The 12,038-nt window shown below is 43.2% G+C and overlaps 1 protein-coding gene across 2 annotated transcripts; it reads left to right on the top strand.

The window, feature by feature from the left end:
• Window positions 1-2,635: 2,635 nt before the first annotated feature.
• Window positions 2,636-12,038, top strand: ddx4 (DEAD (Asp-Glu-Ala-Asp) box polypeptide 4). 2 transcript variants are annotated; one of them, XM_087836566.1, is made up of 23 exons: window positions 2,636-2,720; window positions 3,357-3,387; window positions 3,466-3,517; window positions 3,631-3,678; window positions 3,756-3,809; window positions 4,867-4,887; window positions 4,966-5,025; window positions 5,275-5,319; window positions 5,400-5,429; window positions 5,515-5,559; window positions 5,903-5,938; window positions 6,011-6,046; window positions 6,133-6,174; window positions 6,258-6,400; window positions 8,538-8,690; window positions 8,761-8,915; window positions 8,999-9,128; window positions 9,205-9,371; window positions 9,498-9,643; window positions 9,744-9,843; window positions 11,098-11,368; window positions 11,463-11,570; window positions 11,644-12,038. In XM_087836566.1, the coding sequence occupies exons 2-23, from the start codon at window positions 3,367-3,369 to the stop codon at window positions 11,728-11,730; spliced, it is 1,950 nt and encodes a 649-aa protein (XP_087692692.1). In that variant the 5' UTR covers window positions 2,636-2,720; window positions 3,357-3,366; the 3' UTR covers window positions 11,731-12,038. The 2 variants fall into 2 exon arrangements, with proteins under 2 accessions (XP_087692692.1, XP_087692691.1); XM_087836565.1 differs by having other exon boundaries at window positions 4,966-5,031.

The raw sequence follows: 12,038 nt of genomic DNA, 5'->3' as shown, positions 1-12,038 counted from the left end.
AGGAGCTCTCTTGGAAGGGTGGCTGGCCTCTTTCAGGAAGCCCTCCTGGGCATTTCCTGGGAAAGGCATCCTTGTCAGATACCCAAACCACCCCAGCTGGCTCCTTTCAATGTGGCGGAGTAGCTGCTCTACTCTGAGCCCCTCATCCTATCTCTAAGGGCATGTCCCACTGGGACGAGGCGCTGGGGGAGACCCGCGACACACTGGAGAGATTATATCTCTCGGCTGGCCTGGGAACAAGCTAGACGAGATGCCTATGGAGAGGGAAGTCTGGGCTTAGGCTGTTGCTCCTGCAACTCGGCCCTGGATGAGCGGAAAAAATGTATTAATGGATGGATAACCCATTTTGTTATTGCTTGTGTCAAACAATTTGGAAAAAAGATATATTATATTATAAATATAGATTATATCATTTTATCTTATTGCGTAAGTACATGGATCACGGTGTTTAAGTTGAAAGATCTTAGCATTTATAAAGAATATATAAGTGAAGTGTTAAGGACAAGGCATAGGATATAAAAGATGGCTTACATAAACTGCTTCAGCTAGCTCACACAGATGACAAGTATATGTGTACATTAGTCTATAGATCTGTTTATAGTCAGGCAGATTCTGGTGTATTTGATGTGACATCTGGAGCTAACTAATTGAGTCTCATTCTCCTTCCTCAGTGAAGCATTTTCCTTTTTGCCAGTCTTTGCACTCCCATCTCTCCTTGACTGTTTCAACCTCTTCCTTTAAATACTTTCCTTTACGCTGTCATTTCACCAACAAGTGTCCTTGTCCACTTTCCTTAGTCCAGAGGATACACCAAACACCTTCCTGACCTGTTCCTCACTAATTCAGCTGTAGTTTCCCAGCTGGTAACTCTTCCCTAGCATCTCAACTCCCTCTTGAACTCTGTGCGACGTTCCTCCTTCTTCAGCTTTCATCATTTAATCCTTGGCTCTACCTTCACTTGATTACTCTTCTTGATGTCCAAAGCCATCCTACAGACTACCATCTGATGCTCCCTACCTCCTCCCCTGCCACCACCTTACAGTCTCCTACCACTTTCATGTTGCATTTTCAGCACGAGTCCACCTGTGTTCACTTTCTTCAATTCTGACGTCCTCCTATCTGCCTCCTCCTTCTTAAAGTTCATGTTCACCACAGCCATTTCCATTCATTTCAGAAAATCTACACCATCTGACGCTCTGCATTTCTCTCCTTAACACCATGCCTCCTAAACACCTCCCCATCGGCAGCCTTCACCTACATCCCCCTCACAATGCTCTCCACCCTGGGGAGACCCTCCTCCACTTCATCTAGCTTTCTCTTCTAGCTAACATCCGCCCTTTGGACATACACGCTGACAACATTGCACATCACTCCTTTGATTTGCAGCTTCAAACTCAACCCTGTCTGACCCTCTCTTCACCTGCACAACACTATTCCCATACTCTTCCTGTCCACTACTCTATTTTTCCTTCTCCATCATGGTAGAATAGTTTGAATCCACCTCCAGTGCTCCTGGCTTTGCTTCCCTTCCACCTGGTCTCCTGTACACACACAAACACACTGCCTTCCTTCTCTACATACCATCTGCCATCTCCCTTTATCAGTCATAGTCCCACCTCTCACCTCCACACTCCTGCTTTTTTGTCACCCTCACTGCCTCCTAACACACCTTCCCCCCTTCCTCTTGTCTTGTCAGCAGGCTGTAGCTCAGGTAGACCAGCTCATCTGCTAGTTGGAGGGTTGGCAGTTCAGCCGCTGGGTGCTTCAGCGCACATATAAAATAGTGAACAATGAGCTGCTCTCCAATACAATTATCAGAGAGTCAGTGTTTGATAAGTGTTGTTAACTTGGGTCCCAACTGATATGGAAATCTCATTCCTAATAATCTCCATTTTTGATCTGGCACTGCTTTTACACTGTTCTGTCCTCCCCATTTGTCTTGGGGAGCTTGGGAACAATAATAGGAATACACAGTCTGTTGGCCTCCCAGCAGAAACTTACAGCAATTATTATTTGCTCTATTTTTTTTTAAATTATTGCCTGGTCAAAGTTATAGCAATACAAGTATGAGTGTGTGCAATGTGACAATCACATTTAGCAGTGGACGTGCAATTGTGTAGTTTTCCAGCAGATAGCAGTGCAGACTCTATGCGCAACGAGATTGAGCAGGTGAATAGTTTCTAATTTTTTGTGAATGATATTATTTGGAGATAGAAAATCGGTAAACACTAGCAGATTTATTTTATTGCACTGAAAATAATAGCCAATAGGTTGAATTTAGTGTAAAGGATTTAGTGGTAGTTTAATAAGGCTTTTATATATCACATCCACTGCAAAGGGTTACTTTTTACACAGCGTTTTAAACTTTTTGAACTAACAACTTTTTAAAAAGTTTTTAATATTCTTTTATTATTATAAAGGAATATTAAAAACTGAAAGAAAGCAGAATGACATTTTCCAGTAGTTGTGCAACAGCCTTCAAGTTCTACAATTTTGCCAACAGAACTATATTTAAAAATGTTCTATTAGAAGCTATTTACAGGGGGAAAGTTTATAATTCTTCATATTTATTTCTTGTATTTTCAAAAATCCAGTTGGGCGGGAAAATGGCGGAAGTTGCAAGTTTGCGGGTTGTGCGCTGTGCATGCGCGCGCCCCATTCGGTGAGCGCACGAGCAGGCTGCACCTCGAGGAAGAATCTCATCTGTGAAGACACTCAAAGTACGGTTATTCTACCTGGGCTAGTTTTACTACATTACTGTCACTTATGAAACCAATTTTCGAAGAACAAGATGTAGTTATTATCAGTTTTATTAATCCCGTCTTGCTGTTTTTAGTTATAGCTAAAAATAGCGCTTCCAATGCTAACAGGTGTCGCCTTTTACGTCCACTTGTAGTTTTTTTTGGTTGTGAGTGTATTCTCGAAAAAGCGCTTTAAAAATGACTAATTTTAACTGTGCAAACACATGACTTAAAGCATTATTTCGTGTTTGCGTCTAAATTGAGGGCGGAAGTTAGCCGCCGCCCTGCTCCCGCGTGCTCGATGTGTCTTGATTAGCTAGAAGAAGCGCGAAGTCATTTTCTGTACTTCAGAGTGAGCATTTAGAGCCACATTTGCTTTGCAACAGTCGACGTTTTGATTAAAGACACTTGAGCATTGTAAGTGTTTGTTAAAACAATTGTATTGTTTTAAGTGCATATCATTTCTCGCGTGGTAGTCGTCACGTGCCAGATTCTCAGGAAAAGTTTAGCTTTTAATGTCGGAATGAAAGCGACAAAAAAAAAAAAAAGGGGGGGGGGGGTGTCTTCGTTATCGTATGTGATTTACAAAATTTCTTGTGGTACTTTTTTCCTCAGGTGAGCAAGAATGGACGAGTGGGAAGAACAGGTAAGCTAGTGTAATATCCGAAGGCCACTTCGCTGAGCCAGTCAGGCAGCGTCCGACTGAAACTGCCCATGTTTACAGGAAACCGCTACCTCTGGTACTTGTGCACTCACCAGCCACACCTCAAATGGAGGTATGTTCCACTTGTCTGCTTTAATTCTTTCTTCCAAGGATTAAAATAAAGATTGGAGGCAGGTTAAGATTTATTTTGGTTTTATTCTGTATTTGAAACAAACATGTTATTAGGTTCACAAGGAGATTTCTGGAGCTCTGATCGTGGTGAATTTCAAGGAGGTGAGTGCAGAAAGACGATGGAGCCCTTACAGGAAGCGTCTTGCGTGACACTGAGTGATTTAAATGTGTTCTTCCAGGTCGTGGTGGACGGGGTAGAGGAAGAGGAGGATTTAAAAACTCATCCTTCTCAGGTGCGCATTTAACACTTTGTTTAAGAAGTAGTATAATTGTCCTAGCAAGTAAACACGTATGAAAATTAGCATTATGTATGAGCTGTGAGGTGAAAAGCCAGTAGGTGTGTGTGTATGCAATCATGGCTTTAAATAAAAAAATATCCAAACATCTGGAGTTTCACCTGCAGCAATTAAGTTTCTTTTTTTGGTGCCTGGTGAAGACCCGTGTGAGCAAGGGAAACTGGATATGATGTGCAAGGGCTGCATCTAAACACTGAATCTGACACTGTTTGGCATTTTAGTGGTGAAATTGTCCTGGATAATCCTCATTTCTGGATGACAAATTGGAGTAGATTTGATGGGGAAGAATGCTTTTTGGGATTGCATACAGCAGGGGTGTCCAATTTCAGGCCTCTAGTGCCTGTGCCCTGCAGGTTTTAGATCTCACCCTGGGTCAACACACCTGAATCAAATGATTAGTTCCTTAGCAGGCTTCTGGAGACGTAATTTATCCATTCAAATCAGCTGTGCTGGATCAAGGACACATCTAAGACCTGCAGGACACCGGCCCATACAGTGTAAAAGATGAAAAGTGTAATAGTGCATTAAACCTGTTTATCAGCCTCCATGGGGTTAAAGCCGTTGTTGCACACAGTCCTGAGCTCTGAAAATACTTTTCCTGATGACTTCATGGTCTTAATGTCTCAATTTGGTCACTACTGAATAAAACGTGTCAGTTCTTGTTCATTTTGATCATTCTGTGTCAGATTTATGCACTGTGCTCCAGACATTACTCAGTGTGTGCTTTCAGTCAGACCCAGCTCTTATTTCAAAATGACAATGTTAGAACAGTTGCCCCCCTGCTGGCTGTTTAGAGAATGTTGTGTTATGGCACTTGGCTCTAGTTTTCAGACCACAAGGTTTGCTTGATACTGTCACACACAGTACTTATCACAGAGGTGCCAATGGAGGAGCATGCAGGTGATGGGAGAAATGGTTATCACGTTGTAGTAGGTGCATTCAGACGATTGTCGAAGGTATCTAATTTTAGTTATCTGATTTTTATTTTTTTAAGGTGCTGAGGACGGTGCAAACGGTAAGTATGAAGAGTATTACATGAGCTGTTGTAGTTTTCCTCATTGTGTTTCCTGAGTGTTGCGTTTCTTCCTTTCAGATGGTGACAGCCAGAATAATACAGCAGAAAGGAGTAGCTTCAGCCGAAGAGGAGGCCGTGGTGGGGGTGTGTGTGGGGGGGATATATGCTGTTGGTCATCTCAGTGGAATGTTTGGCATTTGTAATAAAGTTTCACAGATTATGAAAACTTCAAATTACAAATACTGAAAGAAAAACCCTCAACTAGCAGCGTGAACGAGGATTAACAAGCTGGTTCAGTCAGTAGAGCAGTGGTGATGCTGTGCCAGTGTGCATATTTATGCTGTAGTGAATAAATGGAATTGTAATATAACAGTTGTGTGTTATCAGGGCGTGGCAGAGGCTTCGGCAGAACGGATCACGGTGATTTCGACGGTAATAACTGGAATATTGACGTGTACGTCCGTTTGGCTCTGAGCTGGAACGCGTCTGACTTGATGTTCTTATTTTTACAGCCAATGAAGAGAATGGTGACAATACAAACGGTAGTGTGAATATTCCCATTAAGACACAAAAGTAGACTGAAAGAAATGCTTGTTTACAGTGTTTACAGCATTTTCTGCTTTTCAGTGTCGAGAGGAAGAAGAGGGGGCAGAGGAGGAAGCTATAGGCAAGGTACGAGTCTGATTCCACTCGTGGTGGGGGGGGTTTCCACTGCGTGCAAATGCCACATTGACTTGTGCATGTTAGTGCTTTTTTACTACAAGCCTTAATCACACATGCATTCATGCATGTATTGTTTTTCCTATGGCCTAAGCACTGTGTAAACTAAATGTTCACACACTCGCACTCCAGTGGGTGCACGTCGGGGTGCACCTGGGTTGGAAAAGCTGAGGGTCGATTAGTAGCCCGCTGTGGCTCTGCAGACCTCCTGAGCCTCAACAAATGCAAAGAAATTTGATTGCAGTCAGTGTGGAGTTTGAGTAAGAATAGCAGTTAATTGACTTGTGTTTTAAAGGTGGCGAGCAGGGTGGCAGAGGTGGCTTTGGAGGAGGTGAGTGAACGAGCAGTTCTGATCATGTGCAAATCTGTCAGAGGTATCAGAGTAATTTGTGTTGTGCCGCAGGCTACCGTGGGAAAGATGAAGAGGTCTTTGCTCAAGGTTGTTTTTCATTATTGACCTCAATGATTCAGTGCACAGAAGTTTGAAAGATTTACTGATGTGGCTGGCATCTGTGTGTAACACAGGGCAACAGGATACACCTGCAGAGAAGACAGATGAGAGTGACAGTAGGTTAAACTTCATGTTCACAGATCTGCAGCGTGCCAGCTTTATCTTCCATTATGTGCAGCATTTCTGCTTCTCACTGCAGGACCCAGGGTTACCTACGTTCCCCCACCACCCTCTGAAGATGAGGAGTCCATTTTTTCCCACTATGAGTCCGGTGTCAACTTTGACAAGTACGATGAGATCTTGGTGGATGTCAGTGGAACCAACCCACCACCAGCTATAATGGTAAGAGATGTTAGGGGGCAATCCAGGAGGTACACAAATCTGTTATCAGCAGTTCTTTGCTGGCTTGGTACAAAACTGGTTACATCAGTGTCACACACTGATGTATGCAAACAGTACAGGTGCATGACATGTATGCTAGCTATCCTAGTGACGATGCTTAGTTAATTTTGGCTCACTGTGACTGATTTTGACACGTTAGTGGTCCCTCGCTATAACGCGCTTCACCTTTCGTGGCCTCTGTTTCGCTGGGTTTTTATATTTTATTTTTTTTTTAAAGTTTTTATGCAATTTTGCATGCTTTTGTTTAGTTTTTTACAGCACATTGTGTTCTGCAATTGGCTGTAGATCATTGTCAATCTCCTGCTGTGTCTCCTGTACAGTCCAGAATGCATTCAGCTTGTCAAATTCACATAAATCTTCGATCGCTAGCAGCGTGACTCTGAAGTGCTGCACTGTATGTTTGTAAGTTTTCGCTCCAACAAACACAGCGATGTCGACGAAACGTCGTCACCTGCGGGTGCCTTTGGTTTCATTCTCTAATACTGGACTTATTTTTCTACATTTGAACTTTGAGAGTTTAAACAAGAGAGAAAAGTGAAAATGTTCAATCTGTCTGAGAAAAGTGTATAAAGTGTGTAGTGACTGGTTTTACAGCATTAAAACATCTATAATTGTAAAAGAAATAAAGTTGGGTACTTCGGATTTCACCTATCGCAGGTTATTTTTAGAACGTAACTACCGCGATAAACGAGGGACCGCTGCATACCAAAAGGAAATGGAGTTGGTCCGGTCAGATCAGCTGTTCATGAAAGATTTTGTGTAACTAGTTCAGTCTAGTGGAAAAAACCTGTTAAGATCTTATTTTTAAAGCCAAAGCAGCTCACGTTGTGATTGTGATTCCATCATCAGTGGCACTTATTTCTCCTTGGCTCCGCTTTGAAAGCAGCTTATCAAAGACGTTATATTTGTGTGAATGTAATTGCCTGCTGTGGCATGTTAGAGCCTGCATTTACTCAAGCAAAATAACGTATTATTTTTAACGTTAAACCAAGATGGCTGCCAAGTGGTGAGACTGACTTGTAGAATTGAGTTTTATTATTTGAAGTTGATGTTTGTATGCATTTCAGGGACAGCTGTGAGCCATTTAATAATGCAAATGTTGAGCTGACAGAAAGGCGAGACTTTCTGCAGCCTGTAAGATGGCTGTTAACTTGTAGGACGGCACACAGGAGCAAGTTAATACACAAGACTGCAACACTTGCGTTAGTTTCTAGTAGGGCTGTGCGATATGACCAAAATCTCATCCTGATACAAGACATTTATCGTCCTGACAACGATATAAATCACAAAAATGTAACATTTTCTGTAACTTCTGTGAATCTCGGGCAGCTCGACTTGTGTTTAGTGTTTCCAGCTGGGCGTCCTTTACCTGGACTCGAGTGTTTTAATCGATGCATGAAACGATACATTTTTAGACATAAGTTGTAACAGACGCCGTTTTCTCTCAAAGTTTGAGTCTAAGCTTTATTTTTTTAGCACCTGACGGCTCTTTTTTGCTTCTCATCCGTAAACTCTCTGCATACTCTTTGATGTGATTCAGTTTATTTTGAAAAGTCTCAACAGGATCTTGAGCTTTATTGTGAAAGGGTTACGTGGAAAACAAACAAGTGGAGAGCAGAGCCACGCGATGGTTTTACTGTAAAACACATAAAAACAGGCGCTTGTCCGTCCGTAGTGTGGTTACATTAAATATAAGAGAAAGAGAGAACTGTAAGAAATTAATATAGCCACTACAGTGACCATCAAAACCATGAAAAATATTGCTTTAAACTGTTTGTTTTACGACACCACGAAACAAACGATGGTGTAAAATGAAACGACAGACGTTTTTATATCGTCATCCGATATATGTGGTTATATCGAACAGCCCTAGTTTCTAGTATGACCGTGCAGCTGGACACCATTCTGGTCAGATTCCTGGTGACTTCCCACACTGGTTGAAGTTGGAGCTGTTTGGAAGCAGCTCTTAGGCTTAGTTCAAACAGCTGTGTGAAACCTGAAGTAATTTAAAGCATGGTGTCACAGCAATATTGACTTGCCCTCGATGCTGGTGTACATTTCTTCTGCTTTCTCTCAGACGTTTGATGAAGCGGCGCTGTGCGAGTCCCTAAAGAGAAACGTCAGCAAGTCTGGTTATGTGAAGCCCACCCCTGTGCAGAAGCACGGCATCCCCATCATTTCTGCTGGCAGGGATCTCATGGCCTGCGCCCAGACTGGGTCTGGTAAAACGGTACGGTTTGGTTGAACCTGGGTGTAGACCTGCGCGTGGACAATGGTTAAATGTGGTCTCCCTCCACCAGGCTGCCTTCCTGCTACCAATCCTTCAACAGCTGATGGCAGATGGCGCGGCGGCCAGTTGCTTCAGTGAGACGCAGGAGCCTGAAGCCATCATTGTGGCGCCAACTAGGGAGCTCATCAACCAGATTTACCTGGAGGCCAGGAAGTTTGCCTATGGGTGCGTTTCTTTGTCAAAGAATAACTGAACTCCACCAACATGTAGATAGAAGGTAAATCAAGATGTTTGTCTCCACTCTTCAGCACATGTGTGCGACCTGTTGTAGTGTATGGTGGAGTCAGCACTGGACACCAAATGAGAGACCTCTCCAGGGGCTGCAATGTGTTGTGTGGAACACCAGGACGCCTGCTGGACATGATTGGAAGAGGAAAGGTAAGGCCGTTAAAGGTACCATCGATTGGATGACAAAATTGTGCAGCGCTTTAAGATGCTAATAAATATGTTCCAGGTTGGCTTGACCAAAGTGCGTTACTTGGTGCTGGATGAGGCTGACCGCATGTTGGATATGGGCTTTGAGCCTGACATGCGCCGCCTGGTGGGCTCTCCTGGGATGCCATCGAAAGAGAACCGTCAGACTCTGATGTTCAGCGCTACTTTCCCCGAGGACATCCAGAGGTCTGCTGCCAGTTTGTACTCCTGACATACAACCAGGTCTGAATGCCTGCCAGCTCATCTCAGTGTGCGTGTGTGTGTGTGTGTGTGTGTGTGTGTGTGTGTGTGTGTGTGTGTGTGTGATTATAGGCTGGCAGCTGACTTTCTAAAGACTGACTATTTGTTCTTGGCCGTGGGAATTGTGGGCGGAGCCTGCAGTGATGTGGAGCAGACATTTGTGCAGGTCACCAAGTTCGCTAAGAGGGAGCAGCTTTTAGACCTCCTGAAATCAACAGGTATTTCAAGCTTCTGGGTTTCCAGTGTTGAGAAGAACTAAAGGTCAAAACAAACGAAAGCTCAGCGTAACCGAACTGTGTGTTGTGGGTTTGTGTGCAGGATCGGAGCGCACCATGGTGTTTGTAGAGACCAAGAGACAGGCGGATTTTATTGCTGTAATCTTGTGTCAGGAGAAGTTTCCAACTACCAGCATTCACGGGTAAGTGGTGTTTGTGTGTTTACTGTGGCGTTCATGAAGATGGTTGTCCTTTGTGTGACGTACTCACACATGCACTGATAACACAGTTCCACCCCCACACGTGCCTCTGTAAACTAACACTGTGCTATACTTAATTTTGTGCAATAACCCAAACTGTAAATAAACTGTGTATATATGTATATACACACAGTTTTCTTTTTCTAAATACTGTTCATAGGGGTGGGCGATATAAACGATATAAATTTGGCCAACGATAGAGATTTTGACTATATCGCTCTATCGCGATAGCGCATGTTGATGATGTCATCAAGCTGACTGAAGTTTGGCCCGTTTACAGCATCCTGCTATGCGATAGCATTTGTCCCTGACCACCAGAATCCTTCACGTTAACTTTTATCGAGTGAAAAAAAGTTGGCGTTCATCCTCCAGCTTCACTGTGCTAATGTTATGCTAACATAGCTGTGTCGCTAGCAATCACGTAGCACAACATTATATCCCAGGTAGTCCAACTTCAGTAACCCTGCAAACGTCACTGCTGTTTAGTTTTCTGTCTTCATTTATGTTGGAAGTGATAGCAGAGCTGTACGTTTGAATTAGAACATGGTATGAAATGTTTAGGTGTAAACTAGCGAGCTAACTTCCTGCTAACTTCTAACTCCGTTAAATGTAATAAATTCTGTTTTCATGGATGTAAAACTTAATTGTTACACCTGGTAAAGCAGCAACGCTGATGATTTAATTAAAGATGAAAGAATTTAGACCATTTTTAACTCTTAGTGTTCGTTTGACTTTGGGACTTGAAATGGACGGAGTTTTGGACCCAGATTACTCCGTGAAGCTCCTCACTACGGCAGCTGTAATGCTCTGACAATCCATCAAGCAGTGCGGCTTACCAAAGTTGCACTAAAACATTTTTTTAACAGATTTCTGCAGCCAAAATCGGTTCAAGGTCAGTGAGCACAACCAGAATTCATACATGAGGCACACTCTTGATTTTTGAGAAAATTGAAGGATTTTTAGTGTGGAAAATATGTTATACAGAAGAAAAGAATATATCGTGATATATATCGTTACCACACGTGCTTCAAATTATATCGTGATATGAATTTTAGGCCATATCGCCCAGCCCTAACTGTTCATATGTATTTAGTGCTGCAGAAACTGTGGACCTCACCTTTCTTCCCCCACATGTCTGGAGATGCTCTAGATCTCATTGTACATCTATTCTGTTCTATGTGCTGTGCTGGCTGCCAGTGACCGTGAGCAGTGGCAGCGAGAGCAGGCGCTTGGAGACTTCCGCTCTGGCAAATGTCCTATCCTGGTGGCGACCTCTGTAGGTGCCCGTGGACTCGATATTCCAGATGTGCAGCTCGTGGTGAACTTTGACCTACCAAACAATATCGACGAGTACGTCCATCGTATCGGTAGAACCGGCCGCTGTGGCAACACCGGGAGGGCAGTGTCCTTCTATGATCCAGAAGCTAACAGCGAGTTGGCTCGATCACTGGTCACAATCCTGTCCAAGGTGAGAACGCTGCACTACAACTACACAATGTGCATCACCACAAGTGCGTAAGGTGAGACCTGAGTGCTTTAAGCGAGATGTTTGGGATTGGCAGGCCCAGCAGGAGGTTCCCTCGTGGTTGGAGACGGCTGCGTTTAGCGGCCATGGCCCCTCTGGCTTTAACCCACCCAGGAAGCATTTTGCCTCCACAGACTTGAGGAAGGTAACTGGTTCACGTTGTTTTACACTGAATTCTCTGAGATGTTGTAGTGTTTCACATTGTGGTCCTTCTTCAGGGTCCACAGGGAGGCTTTTTCCAGGACAGCAGTGTAACGAGTCAGCTGGCAGCACAGACGGCTGCTGACGATGAAGAATGGGAGTGAGCACGGCGCAGTCGCACAGCAATGATCCCAATTTTCTAAATTGTTGAGCTTGTTGGTGTTTTTAGTTTTGTTGGAAGAATAGTTTGTCACAGGCCAGAGAGTTAAAATATTAGTACAGATAAAGTACTGTTATCAATATGTTGTAAAGTCTGTTTGTTTTGGGGGTTTTCTTTTTGTTTTTTTACTTTTTTTTTTTTTAGTATTATTACTTAATTTTTTGGAGTTAAACATTTTTTGTGTAAACAGCGTGTGTCTTACTCAAAGCCAATCTCATTGTAGTTCTGTTTCTTATCTGAATAAATGTTTAA

This window comes from Neolamprologus brichardi, chromosome 23, assembly GCF_056152115.1.
Source record: "Neolamprologus brichardi isolate AB-2024 chromosome 23, ASM5615211v1, whole genome shotgun sequence".
Taxonomy (NCBI): Eukaryota; Metazoa; Chordata; class Actinopteri; order Cichliformes; family Cichlidae; genus Neolamprologus; species Neolamprologus brichardi.
This window is presented reverse-complemented; position numbering and strand designations above follow the sequence as displayed.

Coding starts and splice junctions, on each gene's coding strand:
- ddx4 (XM_087836565.1), top strand. CDS start 3,367: ATGGACGAGTGGGAAGAACAG. Junction 3,388..3,465: donor TGGACGAGTGGGAAGAACAG/GTAAGCTAGTGT, acceptor CCATGTTTACAG/GAAACCGCTACCTCTGGTAC. Junction 6,047..6,132: donor TGAAGAGGTCTTTGCTCAAG/GTTGTTTTTCAT, acceptor TGTGTAACACAG/GGCAACAGGATACACCTGCA.